The 16,572-nt window shown below is 40.8% G+C and overlaps 1 protein-coding gene across 4 annotated transcripts in view; it reads left to right on the top strand.

Annotated features, from left to right (window-relative positions):
* Tmem87b (transmembrane protein 87B) overlaps window positions 1-16,572 on the top strand; it is a 30,842-nt gene that overhangs the window by 5,166 nt on the left and 9,104 nt on the right. The window contains exons 5-15 of one of the 4 annotated variants that reach the window (XM_028754346.1): window positions 1,074-1,124; window positions 3,023-3,113; window positions 3,384-3,445; window positions 3,651-3,834; window positions 6,438-6,537; window positions 9,028-9,121; window positions 12,343-12,414; window positions 12,851-12,959; window positions 13,041-13,099; window positions 14,237-14,340; window positions 16,042-16,115. In XM_028754346.1, the coding sequence (XP_028610179.1) occupies window positions 1,074-1,124; window positions 3,023-3,113; window positions 3,384-3,445; window positions 3,651-3,834; window positions 6,438-6,537; window positions 9,028-9,121; window positions 12,343-12,414; window positions 12,851-12,959; window positions 13,041-13,099; window positions 14,237-14,340; window positions 16,042-16,115 (1,000 nt within the window). Of the gene's footprint in view, window positions 1-1,073; window positions 1,125-2,995; window positions 3,114-3,383; window positions 3,446-3,650; window positions 3,835-6,437; window positions 6,538-9,027; window positions 9,122-10,757; window positions 10,830-12,342; window positions 12,415-12,850; window positions 12,960-13,040; window positions 13,100-14,236; window positions 14,341-16,041; window positions 16,116-16,572 lie in introns of all 4 variants that reach the window. The other 3 variants (XM_028754339.1, XM_028754325.1, XM_028754334.1) reach the window with 3 other exon arrangements.

Genomic DNA, 16,572 nt, shown 5'->3' with positions numbered 1-16,572 from the left:
CTCTCTCTCTCTCTCTCTCTCTCTCTCTCTCTCTCTCTCTCTCTCTCTCTCTCTTCAGCCTTACAAGAGGTTTTTGTGATCTACTCTCTCCCATTTTATCTCTCATTCTTTCCCCCCATTTTCTTGATAATAATTAATGTGGGAGGGCCCAGTTCTCCATGGGAACAGTGGCTTAGGACCTCTGGGCAGATGGTTGTGGTTTGTATAAGAAAGCAGACTGAGAAAGCCATGGAAAGCAAGCCAATAAGCAGTTTTCCCTCCATGGCTTCAGCCTCAGTCCTGGCTCTGGATTCCTGCGCTGACTTCCTTCAGTCGTAGGGTGTGACCTGAGAGTTGTAAAAATTAAACCCTTTCCTCTCCGGGCTGCTTCTGGTCATGGTGTTTATCACAGCAATAGAAGTCCTAACTAAGTCAAGTGGATAGGGAGGTTATGAGTCAGTCTAGTTTTCTTTTTCCTGAAAATTCTAAAATGAAAATAACTTTAGTAAAAAAATTGAAGTTTTTAAAAATGTATATGGAAGCTTAACAAACATACAGAACATTACACACATGTGCCTCAGTGGTTTTCAGAAACTGCAGGCTTTGACCAAGTTCAGAATGTTAGCACCTAATGCCCCTGTTTATTTCCTCCACTTTCTCCAACAGCACCCACTTTCCAGCATTAGCCACACTATTAAGGAAGCACGGTCTAAGAAGAACTTTGTTAATTTATGTTCAAAGTACGGTGTAACTTGATCTCTCATACTCAACTTTTAAACCTATTTTCTTCTAGTGCTTGTATCTTAATTATTATTTTTAAAGAGTGGTTTGGTTCTTTTTAAGACTTATTTCATTTTATGTATGTGAGTATACTGTCTATCTTATTAGACACACCAGAAGAGGGCATCAGATCCCATTACAAATGGTTGTAAGATACCATGTAGTTGCTGGGAATTGAACTCAGGACCTCTGGAAGAGCAATCAGTGCTTTTAACCACTGAGCCGTCTCTCCACTCCCTTATCTTAATTATTAAAAGGTGCTTTTTCCATGAAAATGTAGTAATATAGAATGCAACTGATTTACTCTTTTCCAGAATAAAGAACTAACAGGTATCAGAAACATTTCAAGCCAGGAAGGATCAACGGTAAGCCCTTTTGTCTTTAAATCCAGTAAGTACAAATTATAGTAAGATAACCTCTCTGAAGACTAGTTCTGCAGCCGTTTTTTGTTTTTTGGGTTTTTTTGTTGTTGTTGTTGTTTGTTGTTGTTCTGTTTTGTTTTGCAATGTCAGTTCTCAGTGCACAAGACAGCACAGCAGTGGGTGCCTTCCATCCTCAAGGCTGTATAGTGGAGGGACAGTGGAGCACAGGAAAGGGAGATTGTAGCATTTAGGGGAATTACCAGAAGCAAAAGACTGAGTACAAGTAGAGGAGCTCAGGAGGACGTATGTGTAGGACTGAATTGGGCATAGGAGAGACTAAATTTAGCTTTTGTAGAGTGACTTTACATTTTTCCTCATCCATTCCAAATAGAAATCTAATAGGAAGACATTGACTGCAGAGGCAGGGACAGACTCTTTACACAAGCTGTTCCGTGGAGGAGGAGAGAACGCTCTCGGTGTGGACTGTGCCACATTGACTTTGCAGGGCCATTGGAAGAGTCATTAGCATCGTTGAGGGGCAGTTCTTAGTGTTTTGGGTTTTTTTTTTTTAAGTGTGTGTGTACTGCATACAGATCCCTTGGAACAAGAGTTATAAGCTGTTGTAAGCCAGCTGATGTAGGGTGCTGGGAACTAAACTCAGGTCTTCTGGAAGAACATCAAGTGCTTTTAATCTCTGAGCCATCTCTCCAGCTCCCACTGGACAGCTTTATTTGTTAGTGGAATAGCTGGTAGCAGAGCAACCTAAGACTTTAACCGCTAAGGCAGTTGAATCATTTACTCCATGTGAGTTGGCCCTCAGCACCCGCAGATTGTGTATCCCTGAATACCACATCCATGGATACAACCAAATGCAGATCAAAAACAGTCAGAGAAGTAATTCTGTATTGAACATTTACTGACATTTTTCATGTCATTCCCTAGACAATCCGATATAACAACTGTTTGTATAGCATTTACATTCTATTAATATTAGAAATAATCTAGAGGCGATTTTAAGCATACAAGAGGATGTGTAGACTATGCAAATGCCTTGGCGTTTTATATGAAGGACTTGAGCATTCAAGGATTTTGGTACCTATTGAGGATGGTGCAGGTACCCATCCCTTGTAGAGACTGAGGAACAATTTTGTAGTTATATTTTGTTTTGTGACACCATATTACTGCTGTCCAGACTGGCTCAGACTCAACGCCTCTGGCTAGTCTGACTTATATTTGATATTATCTCACTTGTCTCTCAACTCAATTTTTAAAAAAATAATATATAGTTAAAATTCAATGTTTGGTGTTATTAGGATGGAATATAAGAATTCCAATATTAGTTTTTGTTTTTTTCAAAATAGGTTTCACTGGCTGTCCTGGGACTCTGTCTGTAGAGTAGACCAGGCTGGCCTCCCAGAGGCCTCCCAAAGTCTGTCTCTGCCTCTCAAGTTCTGGAATTAAAGGCATGTGACACTGCCACCATCAGATTTTTGTTTAAAGATAGGATTTCACTCTGTGGTCCTGTATAGCTTGGAACTTTATATAGACCAGGCTGGCTCTGCCTCCTGTGTGTTGGGATTAGAGTCATGTGTCACCAAGGCCAACCCAGAAAAAATATTTGAGTGCTAATATTAAAGGCAGCACAGCATGAGAATGCATGGGGAACCTGTGGCAGTGTAAGTGGTAGAAGACACAGAATGAGAACCTTTTGTTCCCTTTCCTGGATCTGGGGGAGGTAAAAAAAAAAAGAAAATGGCAGCAGGGTCTTCCTTCCACTGCCTGTCATTCCTTACCTTTGTTTTATCTGTTCAGTTATTAAAACTGTTTAAGTGTGAACTATATAACTGTATCTCATATACTAATCTGTCTCAAAGAACAAAGACTTACTCTCGCTATTGCAGGATGTTGTAGCCAGGACCCAGAAGGATGGCTTCCATATCTTCATTGTTTCTATTAAAACTGAGAAACCAGATGCAGCCTGGAATTTAAATGGTTAGTTAACCTCTATTCATACATTATCTATATTCTATAGTTTTTGTCATTAATATGAACCATTTCTGTTTCAAACATATCTTTCAAGGATAGATTTGTTAGTTGTATACATCTCTTTTGAAGACCTAAAACTTAATGTTTATCTTATTACTAGTACACTTTTTAAATAGATAGGGAGAGATGAGATTATGTTTAAAATGTTTTTTAAAAATCGATTATTAATTAACTCTTGTATTTCTTCCTCTCCTTCCCTGTCGCTGCTCTCACTAGTTTCTCTTTCTATGGTGGGTCCTCATGGGTACATCTCTGCATCAGACTGGCCTCTCATGATTGTGAGTATTTCTCTTCCTTGTTTCCAAATGAATTTTGAAGTATTTTAAGAGTTCAGTAGTAATTAATTGCTTTGTAGGTGATGCTTTGACATGCCCTCTATTTCTGCTTCCAAAGAGACTAAGAAATGAAGGGTGGGAGAATCAAGAGATGTTTGCTTCCTAGAGTTAAGAGGGTCAGAGGCTAACACTGTTTCTCTTCCTGCAGTTTTACATGGTGATGTGTATTGTTTACATATTATATGGTGTCCTCTGGCTGCTGTGGTCTGCCTGTTACTGGAAAGATATATTAAGAATCCAGTTCTGGATTGCAGCTGTTATTTTCCTAGGAATGCTTGAAAAGGCAGTTTTCTATAGTGAATACCAAAACATCAACAGCACTGGACTGTCAAGTAAGTTTTGACTGTTTCCATGAGTTGTGTGTAGTGTATTTTAGCTAGTGTGAGCATAGCTGGAGGAGTACCCCTTTTGCACATAGGTTTGCAAATATCTATGTTGACAATAAAGAAGATGGAAGCCAACAAGAGAATGTCAGGAGGCTTGGAAGGTGGCTCAGTATGTAAAGCACTTACTAAGAAAGTATGAGGACCCGAAGCAGGACTTCAGTACCCACTTAAGAGCCACGTGTGGCTGCACACACACTTACAACACTGGGGATCCATGGAGCTTGCAGGGGAATAAGGTGGAGAGTGGTGAATCAGGACACCTGTATCCTCTGGTGTATAAGCATGTGCACCCTCTACCCACTGTCTACAAAGTGACAGTGTTAGCGTAAGACCATGATCATCATCTGAGCTAGTACATGTGTTCTCTCCTTTTTTTTTTTTTCCTTCTAATTTTCCCTTCACTTTTCTTTCTGGAAAAAGAAAAATTCTCATTCTCTAATTATATTAAAACAATACCAAGATATGGGTAAGGGTACCTTAGGTGTGCTTAGTGCTTTTGGTATTTTCCTTTTCTGATTTTATTTTTTCTCTTCTTTGAAAAAAGAAAAAAAAAAAGGCTCTTGGGTCCCAGAGAGTAAGATGAGTAGTTTCAAAGTCTGTGATGTCTGTAGTCTGTGCTCTCCTCTTCACCCTGCAAAAGCTGCCTATGATCAAAGGAGGCTCTACCATGGTTTGCACAGTGGAATGCTTGAAGCTGACTAGGCTGCTGTTGCACGTTTGAGATATGTGCCTCAGGCTTGTAGAAGAGAGAGTCAAACAGGCCACAGAAGTGAGGGTTTGGTCTTACCACCCTCACTTGGAAATTTGGAAGATTTCGAAGGGGTAAAAATGTCCTTTTGAGTGTAGTTACAAATGATCTTGGCATCAATTATTAACAGACACAGTGATGCTAGCCAACTCTAGGGGGAAAAAAACTGAATTGAAATATACATGAAACCACTTTGTACTCAAGTTGCTATTATAAAGCTGAGTAATGGATTCATAGAAATTTATCACACTAATTTCTCTCTGTTGAGGAATGTTTGAAATTTCTGAAAATAGGCTAAAAACATATCTACAAAAGACTAAAGAAAGGGCCAACATGGAGGACTGCACCGTAGAGCTGCTCCTGCTGTATATGAGCTTGCGTATACATGCACAGAGATGTCTGCATCTGCGCTCTCAGTCAGATAGTGAACTCCTGGGGTGTATCTCAGTGGTGGATAACTAGCCTAGCTTACGTAGGCCCTGGACTCCTTCCCAAGTACTGTCAGGGTCAGGTGGAGGTAGTATCAGACGATAAAGCGATAGGATTGAAACATAACTGAGTGTCAGAGAAGGCAGCTCATCCCCTTTCTGTTCTCGTAAGGTTCTTACCTAGAGAGAGCAAGGGTGGTATGGATTGAAGAACAGCAAAAACCAGAGATCGATGAAGAAATGAAATGCCATTTGGGGCCATCAGAGAATCCAAGTCCTTCATCTGAGGTGTCACCAAAGGGGTTAGCAAAGAACCTCTGGGTCACTGTCAGTATGTTTGAAGAGCCTGCAAAGTCCATGTACTAAACATTTTTGACTTTGCACACCACATGATCTCTGATGACTCAGCTCTGCCCTGAGTAAAAAGCAGCCACAGATAACAATAAACAAATAAACATGTCTGTGTTATGATAAAACTTGACTTACAGAAACATGCAAGGATATATTTGGGCCCTGGGTTGTAGTTTACCAATTCCTCTCCTCTGTTTACTGATGTTGACTTCCTACTGCCTTCAGCACCAAGTCTAGACTCCATGACAGAGACCCCAGAGCCACGAGTGCTCCTGGTCTCTGTCGTGTCCTCTTCTCTTGGCATCTGACATGGCACTCTACTGCATATACACTATGCTTTTCCCTCTGTTTGTGATTCCCAAGGCCTGTTGTAGTTGCCCTTTTCTTCCCCCACATATATCCACTCAGTCTTTAAATCCTCATTTCCGGACCAATCACACGCACCCCCCTCCACACACACACCCAGATGTATATTAGGTTGCTCTTTCTCCTCGTCCGAGGGTTACTGTGTCACATGCAGCCCTTCCCATGCTGAGTTGTGTCTGCTTACGTGCCCTAGCCAGAGTTCAAAGTCTATGCAGATAGAGATCAAGGTGCCTCTGTCACAGTCATATAGCAGGAACACAGTGAATACTCCCGTTTCTTTTTATGGATTAGAGTTTGAACCCAGGGCCTTGCACATTCTAGGCCAGTACTTTACTACTGTAAGTGTACATCTTAAATGAATAACTGGTGAAGGCACTGGAAAAAAGAGAAGTCCAGAGAGCATGGTTTTCAGATATTTGCTGGACATGAAGAAGGATGTAGCCGGAAGGGAGCTGTAGTAGGTTTCAGGTTGATATAAGAAAACTGCCCCGTAGAGCTAGCTGATCAGACCTGTGGTGAGTCTTCAGGAGGTGTTGTTGCCTTCCACTGAGGCCTGAAGTATCAGTTGATGTCAGTGTCGTTGCATAGTAATTTTGGAGTCTGAGAAGGCCTCTAAAACTACACATAATCAGTTGTTTTCTTTTCTTCCTCCTCAGCCCAAGGTTTACTGATATTTGCTGAGTTGATATCTGCAGTTAAGAGGACATTGGCTCGCCTGCTTGTGATCATTGTGAGCTTGGGTTATGGCATTGTGAAGTAAGTATTGCTGTGAGGAACAGCTCTTGACTCTCCGGTCTAGTGCTTCAGCTCATGTACACCATGACCTCTTGGAACCGGGGACTTGTCAGTTGCAATCTGAATCCCCAAGGGAAAACTGCAGGAACATGGGTTTAAAAAACTTGCGTGGACTAGCCATTTTATATTATCTCCAAATGAAAATCCTGAATTGAATCTCAGTAGCCAAGGTGGCATGAGCGTTCTAAGTGCTGAGATTATAGGCATGTGCCACCACACCTTAACTCTGAAAGCAGTCTATGTCTTATTATAAAGGTGCAGCAAATCCAGACCCAAAGTACAGAACCATAATAACTAGAGACCACCATTTATTTATTTTCCAGTGGACATACCATCCTCCTTTGCCCTACAGACCACAAGGCCATGAAGTTCTGGACACCCTGTTCTAACATTAGAGCCACTGAGAGCTCCATAAAAGTTCCAGAAACTGAAAGAGCACAGGCGGGAGGCTTGGTCACACCACACTGAATCTTCCTTTCTTAGGGCTTCATTTATCTCTGTCTTTATTTCTCTTGTTTCAACAAGCTTCCAGAAGAGGCTAGGGGCTGATATAATACCACACATTGTATAAGGTGTACCTAGTATGCAAGAAACATGAGATGGGCCCAATTCGCAGGGGTTCCACTGGTAATAGTGATGATAGTAGCAGGGGACCAGTGCTCCTAGCCATCCAGGTGGGAATACTGTTACTATCTATAAAGCAGTCTGGGGGTGGGGGCTATACCTAGAGATGAACTCAGTGCTTGGGAGGACTATAACCCTTCTTTTGTGGATGATCTCTGGTAGGTGAAGGTAGTCACCATCTGGGTCACTCCCATCTTCAGGATTCACTAATAGGCTGTAGTACAGTTGACCTACCCAGGGAACCTGGAAGGGTCATGCACTCTCAGAGTAGTCCTCCCACTTGAGACTCTAACCATACCACTGCAGCAAGGCACAGGCAGCTTTGAAGAGGTGAGAAGGTCATTTTGAAGTCAGCTGGCCTCTTGTGCAAATATTTGGCAGGTGTTTTAAGTACATGTCTAAGGATATTTTCAAGTTAACATAAGATCACCGGGGAAGCAACATTTATGTTAGCTAATATAAAAATACTAGGAGAAATTGAGCTCTGAAGTGTCCATGGCAAGAGCAGAGGTAGAAGAGTGGTACTAAGAGTGTGGCTTCAGGGATCTGCATTCCTTATGCATTCTTCCTGAGTCTCACTGTGTTTGAGAGCACAGCTAGGGCCAAGATGTCAGGCTCCCAGGCTCTTCATGAAGGGGAGACTGGAGTGAAGCTAAAATGAATGATGATGTTGCCTTGACTCTGGGATCCAGATGACTATGCCATGCCTGGTGTTTCATTCACAAGGGCAGTAGAGACTATTTGAAAACTGCCATCTAAGCTCAGATGGAAACATGGAGACCAAGCTATGTCTTTGAATTACAGATCTTCCTTCTTAACTGTCATAATTGTGATCTGCCACTCCCTGTGGTATAAGGAGGATTCTGACCCCTGTGAGGACTAAAAGGTTTATTTCTATTTAAGCTCCAATTTCTCATATATTGTTGGTTAATGTAACTCATGCGTGTCTTGGAGTTCTGGTCACTTTTGTAAATTTTTTTATTCAACTTCATTTCTAATTGACTGTGGCAGGTGCATTCCAAGCCCTTCCTTGCCCGTAACCTAAAGGGATCCACTACCCTGATCTCCTTTTCCACACCCAACACTTAGCTCCTTGCCTTAGGTTTTGTTTTAACATAACTGTCTTAGATAGGTTTTCAAAGCCATTTTTTCCCCAATTACTCTGAGAAGTGGGCTTTTAAAATATTTTAAAATGTATGTGCAGTCAATTCTGATTTGTAGGTCCCATCTATATTCAGATTGTTAATTGTAAAAGAAAATACATGTCCCTACTTATTTATAAGACTCAAAACTATTATTTATCTTTTAAATTTAAAGATTAAAAACCAAATTATGTTATCACCACTGCTCTGAGAGTTAGGAAAATTGAGAGGGCACTGGTGTTCCTTATGCTCATTCTGCTCTGTGTCTGGTCACAAGATCAGTGGGCTCCTCTAAGATAGCAGTTTGTGTGGTTTGTAGTTAATAGAAGTTATAACCTCTGTCAGCCCCTAGAAGCTGGCAGATCTCTTCTTAGGTTCACCAGCCAGTTCCTCCATACTAAGAAGTAGTACTTGGTTATGTTCATCCTGTTGCTTGAAATTCAAATCCTCTGGCACCTTTGTGGCCAGCCACACACAGTTTCTTCACTGGCACCTGTACAGTTTCAGGTCCTAGAGGGCAGACCAGGTATTTCTGGGCCTGTGATTATGTCCTGTGAAAGAGAACCCAAGCACTGCCATATGACTAGATAGTGCCCTCTCTGTATTGACACCTCGAATTCTGTGTTCAGATGTTCTCTACTTACAAGTGCTTTCTCTCCTCCGCCTCCCTTCTTGCTTACTCCAGGCCTCGGTTAGGAACAGTGATGCACCGGGTGATTGGACTGGGACTGCTTTACTTGATCTTTGCAGCCATCGAAGGTGTCATGAGAGTCGTTGGGGTAAAAGCCACATTAATCACCCATTGTTGTTGCTATGGAATACTATTATACTTTGTCTCTTCATTTTTCTTTGTTTTTTAAGATAAAGGTATATGAAAAAGTCCAATCTGAGCCTTTTTTTTAGATGGAATAGGCTGCTTTTTTCATACTTGGTGGAGGGAGAGCCCGGCAGAGTGTTTCCTAAAATGGCTGACAGTGAAAGCACCACTGATGTTGCCCTTGGAGGTAGCTCCATCTACAAGTGTCTTCCTTAATCCTGGGCTTAGAAGCAGATCAGATGAGCAGGATAGAAATGCACTGGGGTGAGCACTCTCCTCTCATCAGCTCTAACTTTGCTCTGACTGGGCTTGTTGTCTGGGGATTCAGCAAGTCCCACTGCTGGAAGAACCAGAAGGAGGTCACACTCAGGGAAGACTCTGATCACGTGGGCAGCAGCACTTTGTCATCTAGGGAAGTGTTGGTATTTTAATCTCTGAAAAACCCTAAGAAAAAAAAGCAAAACAGGCCAACAACTGCATGACAGGAGCTTGGGTTCTTCTTAGGAATTTCATTGAGGGCTGAGTGCTTAAGGATATTCTGTATTTGCCTGATCCAAAGAATCTTGCATTTTATCCAAAACTTACTTGAATTCAGTGGGAAGGTCAGATTATTGTGCACAGAGCAGTTAATCTGTATGTTGTCACATAATTTTGTTTGGCTCTTAGAGGAGGACGTTTTTCAACAGTATTAAGAGCCTTATTCCATTGTCTTGATGCATCTGCATTGTGTATTTCCAACCTGTTTTATTCTCTGAGCATATTTATTACTTTGCATAATTATGAATCCTTCCTGTATGCTCATATATATAATTCATAGGAAATTAAACTTTTCTAAAAAGACTACAAAAAATACTACCCCAAATATAAACACAGTATTATACATTTTAAATTTTAGATACTCAGCAGTTAGATGCTGGCTGTTTTGAAACAAGTGCCTAAATTTTAGTTTGTTTCTCCCCTCCCATGGTCTCCCACCTTCACTTTGCCTTTTTGCATGAGTGTGTCCCTTTACCATCAGGGGAGGTCAGCAACTAGTTTTTCTGATAGTCCCAGCTCTAGGTTTGATGTGAAGAGGAAGGAGATTGAAATGGTAGGTCTGGGTGAGACTGGGGCATGACAAGCATTGTATTTATTTGCCAATCCGTTTATTTCTCTGTAGCAGTGAATTACTAATTCACTCTAAGATCCCTTCCAGTGCCCCACCCAAGAGCTCTGGATTTTAACCAAGAATACCAGAGGGGAGTGTGTGTTAGCCTCGGGGAAGTTTGGAAGTGCTCAGCCATTGAGCTAGTCAAGGCACAACAAAATTAAGAGCCCTTGGGCAGGTGTAGAGCCTTGAGATCACCTGCCAGGAGCTTAGAGCAGATAAACGATTCAGATTCACTGCTGTATTTCTAACATAAAATAAATTGGTAAGAAATTACATTTATTGTTCCCAAAACAGATGATTTCAATGTGCTAAACACATTCTATCAAGGTATAAAACAGTACAAAGTTGGAGGTGATGAAAAGCAAAATTGTTTTTCTTCATCAGATGATACTTTTACACTGCAGTGAAACTTGTGTAAACATAGGCTTTCCATACTTTTATCTTTCAGGGCTCTAAACATTTAGCTGTTGTTTTGACTGACATTGTTTTAGCAGTTATTGACTCCATTTTTGTGTGGTTCATATCCTTTACCATGTCCTTCCAAAATAGTTGGTGGTATTATTAATATCAGATTACTTTTTAATTCATAATAATGGTGGAATGAAATATAATTGTACATTATTATTTTCTCAATATAGGAATTTAGTTTAAGGCAAGAAAGTAATAACTCCCCAGATAGGAGTGTCTTTATTTTCTTGTTAATTCATTAAGTATGATCTCTTCAGTGTACACCTCACACAGTGAGGCACAAAAAGAATATTGTCTCTATGTTTACAGAGTTCTGATAAAGAGACAGCTGTGTAACTTCACTAAGGGCGCACAGCAGAAGAAACCATCATTTTAGAGTGCTGGTTGAGACTAGAGGCGGAAGGAAAACTCTAGCAGAAACAGTAGAGACTTCACATGTCCCAGCTTAGGTTTATTTTGGGGTGTAAATGTGGGGAATCCTGGCAGATGAGGCCATAGAGAAAGATGTAATGATATGGATGGGTCCTGTGTAGCCTCTGCAGTGGCTTCTCAGAGATATTTGCCTTCCTGTGGGGAATAGACAGGAAATAGACACCTCTGGAGCTGGAACAGCAGGGCTTCAGTAGAGATGGAGGCATGTACCCTCGTTAGCAGTACCTCTCTGCCCTAATGGCCTGTCCTCTGTCATTGTGCATTTAAAAAGGAGCCCAGGTGGCCTCTTGTCCAAAGTGGTTTGTGCTTGGAGCTTTTGAGAAGTCAGGGAATAATAGATCCTTGCATTAAGCAATTGAGTTTTAGACTTCATCCTGGAGAATTTTATAGCCAGGTGTGGGGGTGCACACCTTTAGTCCTGTACTTGGGAGGTAGAGGCAGGTAGATCTCTGCGTTGGAGGCCAACATGAACAATAAAGAAAATTCAAAGACAGCCAAGACTACATAAAGAGACTCTGCCTCAAAACAAACAAACAAAATGTGCTGTTTTCTCTTGGGAACTTAAAGATATATATTTCAAAGATTTCTTCTTAACTATCCACAGAGTGACTTATTGGGAAACACTCAGGTAGTAACTGTAGTAGAAATGTTTCCTTTGGACAGCATGGACTTTGTTACTTCCTGGTACATTGGTGTGGGAAGACGAGAAAAGCAATATGAAAGGTTTAATTTACTCAGTGGTCATAAAGAAATCCAGAAATTAAAATGATTCTGGATGGTATTGAGTGATGGCCAGAAGTAAGTTACTATAGTGCTCAAGTATAGAACGTGACTTTGTAAAGTTCGCTGTCAGCTGCTGTTTGGTCATTTTTAGTGCTATAAAGTGAGAAATGGGTTTCCTGAATGGCTACAGATGACAAGCAGATAGATACAAGTAAGGTTAGATATAAAATTGATGATTTTGGATAATGACATTGTTGACTTTGATTTCAGTGAATCTAACACAAAAGCAGTTAATCCTATAAGGATCTAACGTACAGGTTCAGAGTTGGTAGCCTTTCTTATGTCTCTCCATGCCTCCCCTACCTGGCCCCCTTTCCTGCTTGGTTATTGTTTTTGCTGTTTTGCTGCAGGCGAATGACTCTGATCTTGTTCTTCTGGCCAGCCTGCCTCTCTCTCTCCTTGACTCGGGCTTGTGCTGGTGGATATCCTTTTCCTACTGCAGCAGCATGCTGGGCTGGCTCTCTCCACCTTGTGGAACCTGTGCGCTTTTGTCACTGCTTTCCCTTCTCCAGGGGGTGGCGGTAGGGGAGTTACACTTAACCTAAACAGTGTCCTGGTAAGTAAAGGTTTAGGCAGTTTCAGATTTGCTTTTGAGTTTTTAATCCCTTAGCTTTTAAAGAACACTTTTGGATGATTTAACGAAAACAGATTTGTTTGTTTCATTTGATATGTTTAAGGGGTACAATGTATTTGCATTTTTTCTAGGATCTCACAGTAGGTCCTAATTAGTTGGATTGTGTTACTTTAGAAGCTAGTCTTGCTAGGCCTGGTAATGCACACCTTAATCCCAACATCCTATTGTTTTCTTTTACCTATACTTTGCCATTTTCTATGTTTTTTCCTTAACTGTTTTTTCACATTTTTATAAGTTTGGCACAGACTATGAAGACTCTAAGGCTAAGAAAGAACACAGTGAAATTTTCATTGTATAGGCATTTTACAAATACGCTCATCTTTGCTGTGCTGGGTAAGCCATCTATGCCTCTTTCAAAAATAACCCATTTCAGTATTGAATGTTCTTTCAAAGGTGACTTTCTCTGTCTTTCAGCTTCTATAGTGTTTATGGTGTGGACAACAAAGACCTTCAGGATCGCAAAATGCCAGTCAGTAAGTAAAATCTTAAATGTTTTAAGATGTAATTAAAGTATTGATTAGATAATTAAAGTGATTAATTAAATTATTAAAGAATTAAAGCATTTGATTAAATTAATTATTTAAACAGTTATTGTTTCTAATTATACTGTTTTGTGGAATTTCAATGAGTTTAGTTTATAAAATAATTTTATTGGGCATTTTTAAAATCTGTTGTCTGTAAAATTATCAAAACTTTTTTCTGTTTTAAATAACTCCGAAGCTCAGTTGGTAGAATCAGTAGATCTCAGTTGGTAGAATGCTTGCCTCACATGCACAAACTCTAGGTTTAACCCCAGTGTCACATAAACTGGCAGTAGTAAGAACCTCAGGATGAGGAGGAGGCAGGAGGATCCAGAGTTCAAGGCAAACCTGGGCTATGTTTGACCCTATCTCATAACACCAAATGTAAATAACTGTTTGAACAAGTTCCTCTGAAATTTTTATCCCTTTTTCCGAACTTCTTTTTATATATTTTGAAAAACAATTTTGTGTCTCTTTTCCTTTCTCTTTACCTTTTGGTGCTAGAGATGGTACCCAGCTCTTTGTGCATGCTAAGCATATGCTTTGCCTCCCTGAGCTATGGCCCCAGCCTGGCTTTGTACATAGATGGGACTAAACCCCTAAATCTGGTGTGTTGCTTTGATGTTGCACTCAGCATTGGCTTTGGGGAGATGTCCAGATGTCTAGCTGGAAGAACACACAGTTTTCACTCAGAACCTGGTTATTGAGATCATGACTATGTGAGACATGCTCACACAGTACCTGGAAGCCTCAAGTTGCTGCAGTGTAAGAGGCAATTGAAGGAGAGAAGCTGAACCTTCTGGTTTTTTTCTCTCCTCTTTAATATTTTCTGCTTAAAGTTCTAAGTCTTCATTTTGATTTTTTTTTCCTAAATCTTTCTGTTGGTCCTAAAATTTTGTGAAGGGAAATATGTATGATTTTTAGAAACAATGCTTACAACATAGGTTTCCTTACAAGAAAATTATTTCGTGTTTATTCACAAAGAGGGTTTGCCGCTGGAGCGGTGTCAGTACTACCTGTGTAAGGTCTGAGTGGTACATTTGCACATCTATCAGGTTGATGTTTGTGTTTGTGTCAACCTTACTCTAGGACTGGATGGAGCTGTGGGTTGATGATGCATTTTGGAGTTTCCTCTTTTCACTCATCCTTATTGTGATAATGTTCTTATGGAGGCCATCAGCAAATAATCAGAGGTAACCAACATGGGGAAATATGCCTTGGAAGCATTGGTTGGCTATCTTCTGTGGTGTTGGGAACTGTAGGAGGCACATCTCACAGAAAGCATTAAATAAAATCCAGAATTGTTAAGCATAAGACTTTTTTTTCTTCAAAGGAAGAAAATGACTGACACCCATTTATCTAGAAAGCTGGAGTAGATGCTATCTAACAACCTGGCAATCCTTTTGCTATTCTATGGAGCCAGCCTTCACTTGAATCCCCCCAAATCCTGCGCATTATTTAGGCCCTTATGAAAGAGGTCCATGTTCTTTGCATCTTCCGTCAATAGTGCTTATTACCCTGAGCACTGTTTATCGTAAAGGTTATAGATGCTTTACTACTTTGCAAGGGAGTTTTGATGTAGCCATCCCTGAAGCTTTGTTATGATAGTTGTCATATGGAGACTTTTTTTCTCCCAAAGTTTTACTGTGCTTAAATATGTAAGAAAAATAAACCTTAAGGTCAGACTCTGGAAGTTTTGACCCAGTGCCTGCTAAAGTAAGTAGTGTTTCATTCTTTACCTCACACCTCACAGCAGGGATCTGCTGGCCATGATGGCTGTAGGGACCCTGACAGAAAACAGGGAGACTGTCGGGAAAAACTTGTTTTTAAGCAGCTGTGAGGTCAAGTGAGACAACAGGCATAATGAATGGATAGAAGACTGTGAGATGGAAGCATCAGGCAGTCTGGGATGTAGATGATGACTCCGTAAAGAGCTGGAATTTACAGTACAGCTGTGAGATAGTTAGCACCTGAAAAACCAGGCTGGGAAAGAATGTACACTTGGGAGAAGTGTGGAAAGTCATGGTACATAGAAGTCAGGACGGTGACTATTCAGTTAGTACAGCAGGTGCAGTGTTTTTACCCACATACTTAGAAGTGCTTTTGGTTTGGTAGTTTTTCTTCAGAGTTTAGAATATTTGCGTAGACTTTACTGGCTAAGCATCCTAATCTGAAATCCAGAATGCTCAGAGTCAGAAACTTCTAGAGCACTGACCTGATGCTCAGACAGGTATACAGTTTGGGATCCAGATATTCAGCCTATTTTAAAATTTCTGAAAAGCTGGGCAGGGAGAGCAGGACCTGATGTCACAGGGCTGAATGCCAGGTTTAGAAAGCTCTACTGTGGACTTGTGGCCAGCCTACCTTCTCTTGCACCTTCTTCTCCAAGGAGAGAACTATTGAGTTTCTTACGGGAAATGAAGTGGGCATACTCAGAAGTGTGTTTCCTTCTGCCTTCAATGAGTAATCCTATTGGGCCAGTCAGGTAGTTCAGCTGGGGAAGGCTCTTGCACTCAAGCCTGCAGACCTGAATTCATTGCCAGGACCTATATGTTGGAAGTAGAGAACCAACTGCTGAAAGTTGTCCTCTGACCTCCAGTTGTGTGAGCACATACGTGTACATGCACACACACAAATAAATATAATAAAAATGTTTTAAGTGACTGGGCATGTTGGGGCACACCTTTAATCAACAGTATTTCTGAGAAGGTATTTGATCTTATCACCTTTAATGTCACTAATCAAATTAGCATCCTTTTTTCATTAGGGAAAATGCTAAAGTATGGTGGGCAGGGGGTTAGTTATCCTAGTGCATTAGAAACTTGGACATTGCTGTTTTTTGTATGCAGTGACTGACAGTGATCAGGTTCAAAGGCTCCTTTGTTTTTATTTAGGTATGCCTTCATGCCCTTGATAGATGACTCTGATGATGAAGTTGAGGAATTCATGGTAACATCCGAAAATTTAAGTGCGTGATGTGTGATTTTTTTTTTTTTGCTTTTGTGTTTGTTTTTTTAATGACTATTGTACATATTTTAACAGAAAGAAATCTTTACTTGAGATGCAAGGTCACGCATATTTCAAAAATTTTCCTATAAGGACTAGAGAGATGTCTTAGCCTGTAAAGGGTTTGCCTTGCAAGCATAAGGACATCAGTTCCCAGGACAATTTTAACATTGGTACTTAAAAAAAAAAAAAAAAAAAAGCCGAGCATGGTAGCATGTATATGTAGCCCCAGTGCTGGGAAAGACAGATCACTGGAGCTCACTTGCCAGCTAGGCTGGCCTTATTGGCTGATTCCAGGCTCCTGTAGATAGATAGCACCCAAAGAATGACACCAGAGGTTGTCCTCTGGTCTCTACCACACACACACACACACACACATCCCCATACACTGGCGAGGTGGCTCAGGAGTGTTTGCTGTG

Source organism: Grammomys surdaster, unplaced genomic scaffold (assembly GCF_004785775.1).
Source record: "Grammomys surdaster isolate TR1022 unplaced genomic scaffold, NIH_TR_1.0 129, whole genome shotgun sequence".
Lineage (NCBI taxonomy): Eukaryota > Metazoa > Chordata > Mammalia > Rodentia > Muridae > Grammomys > Grammomys surdaster.
This window is presented reverse-complemented; position numbering and strand designations above follow the sequence as displayed.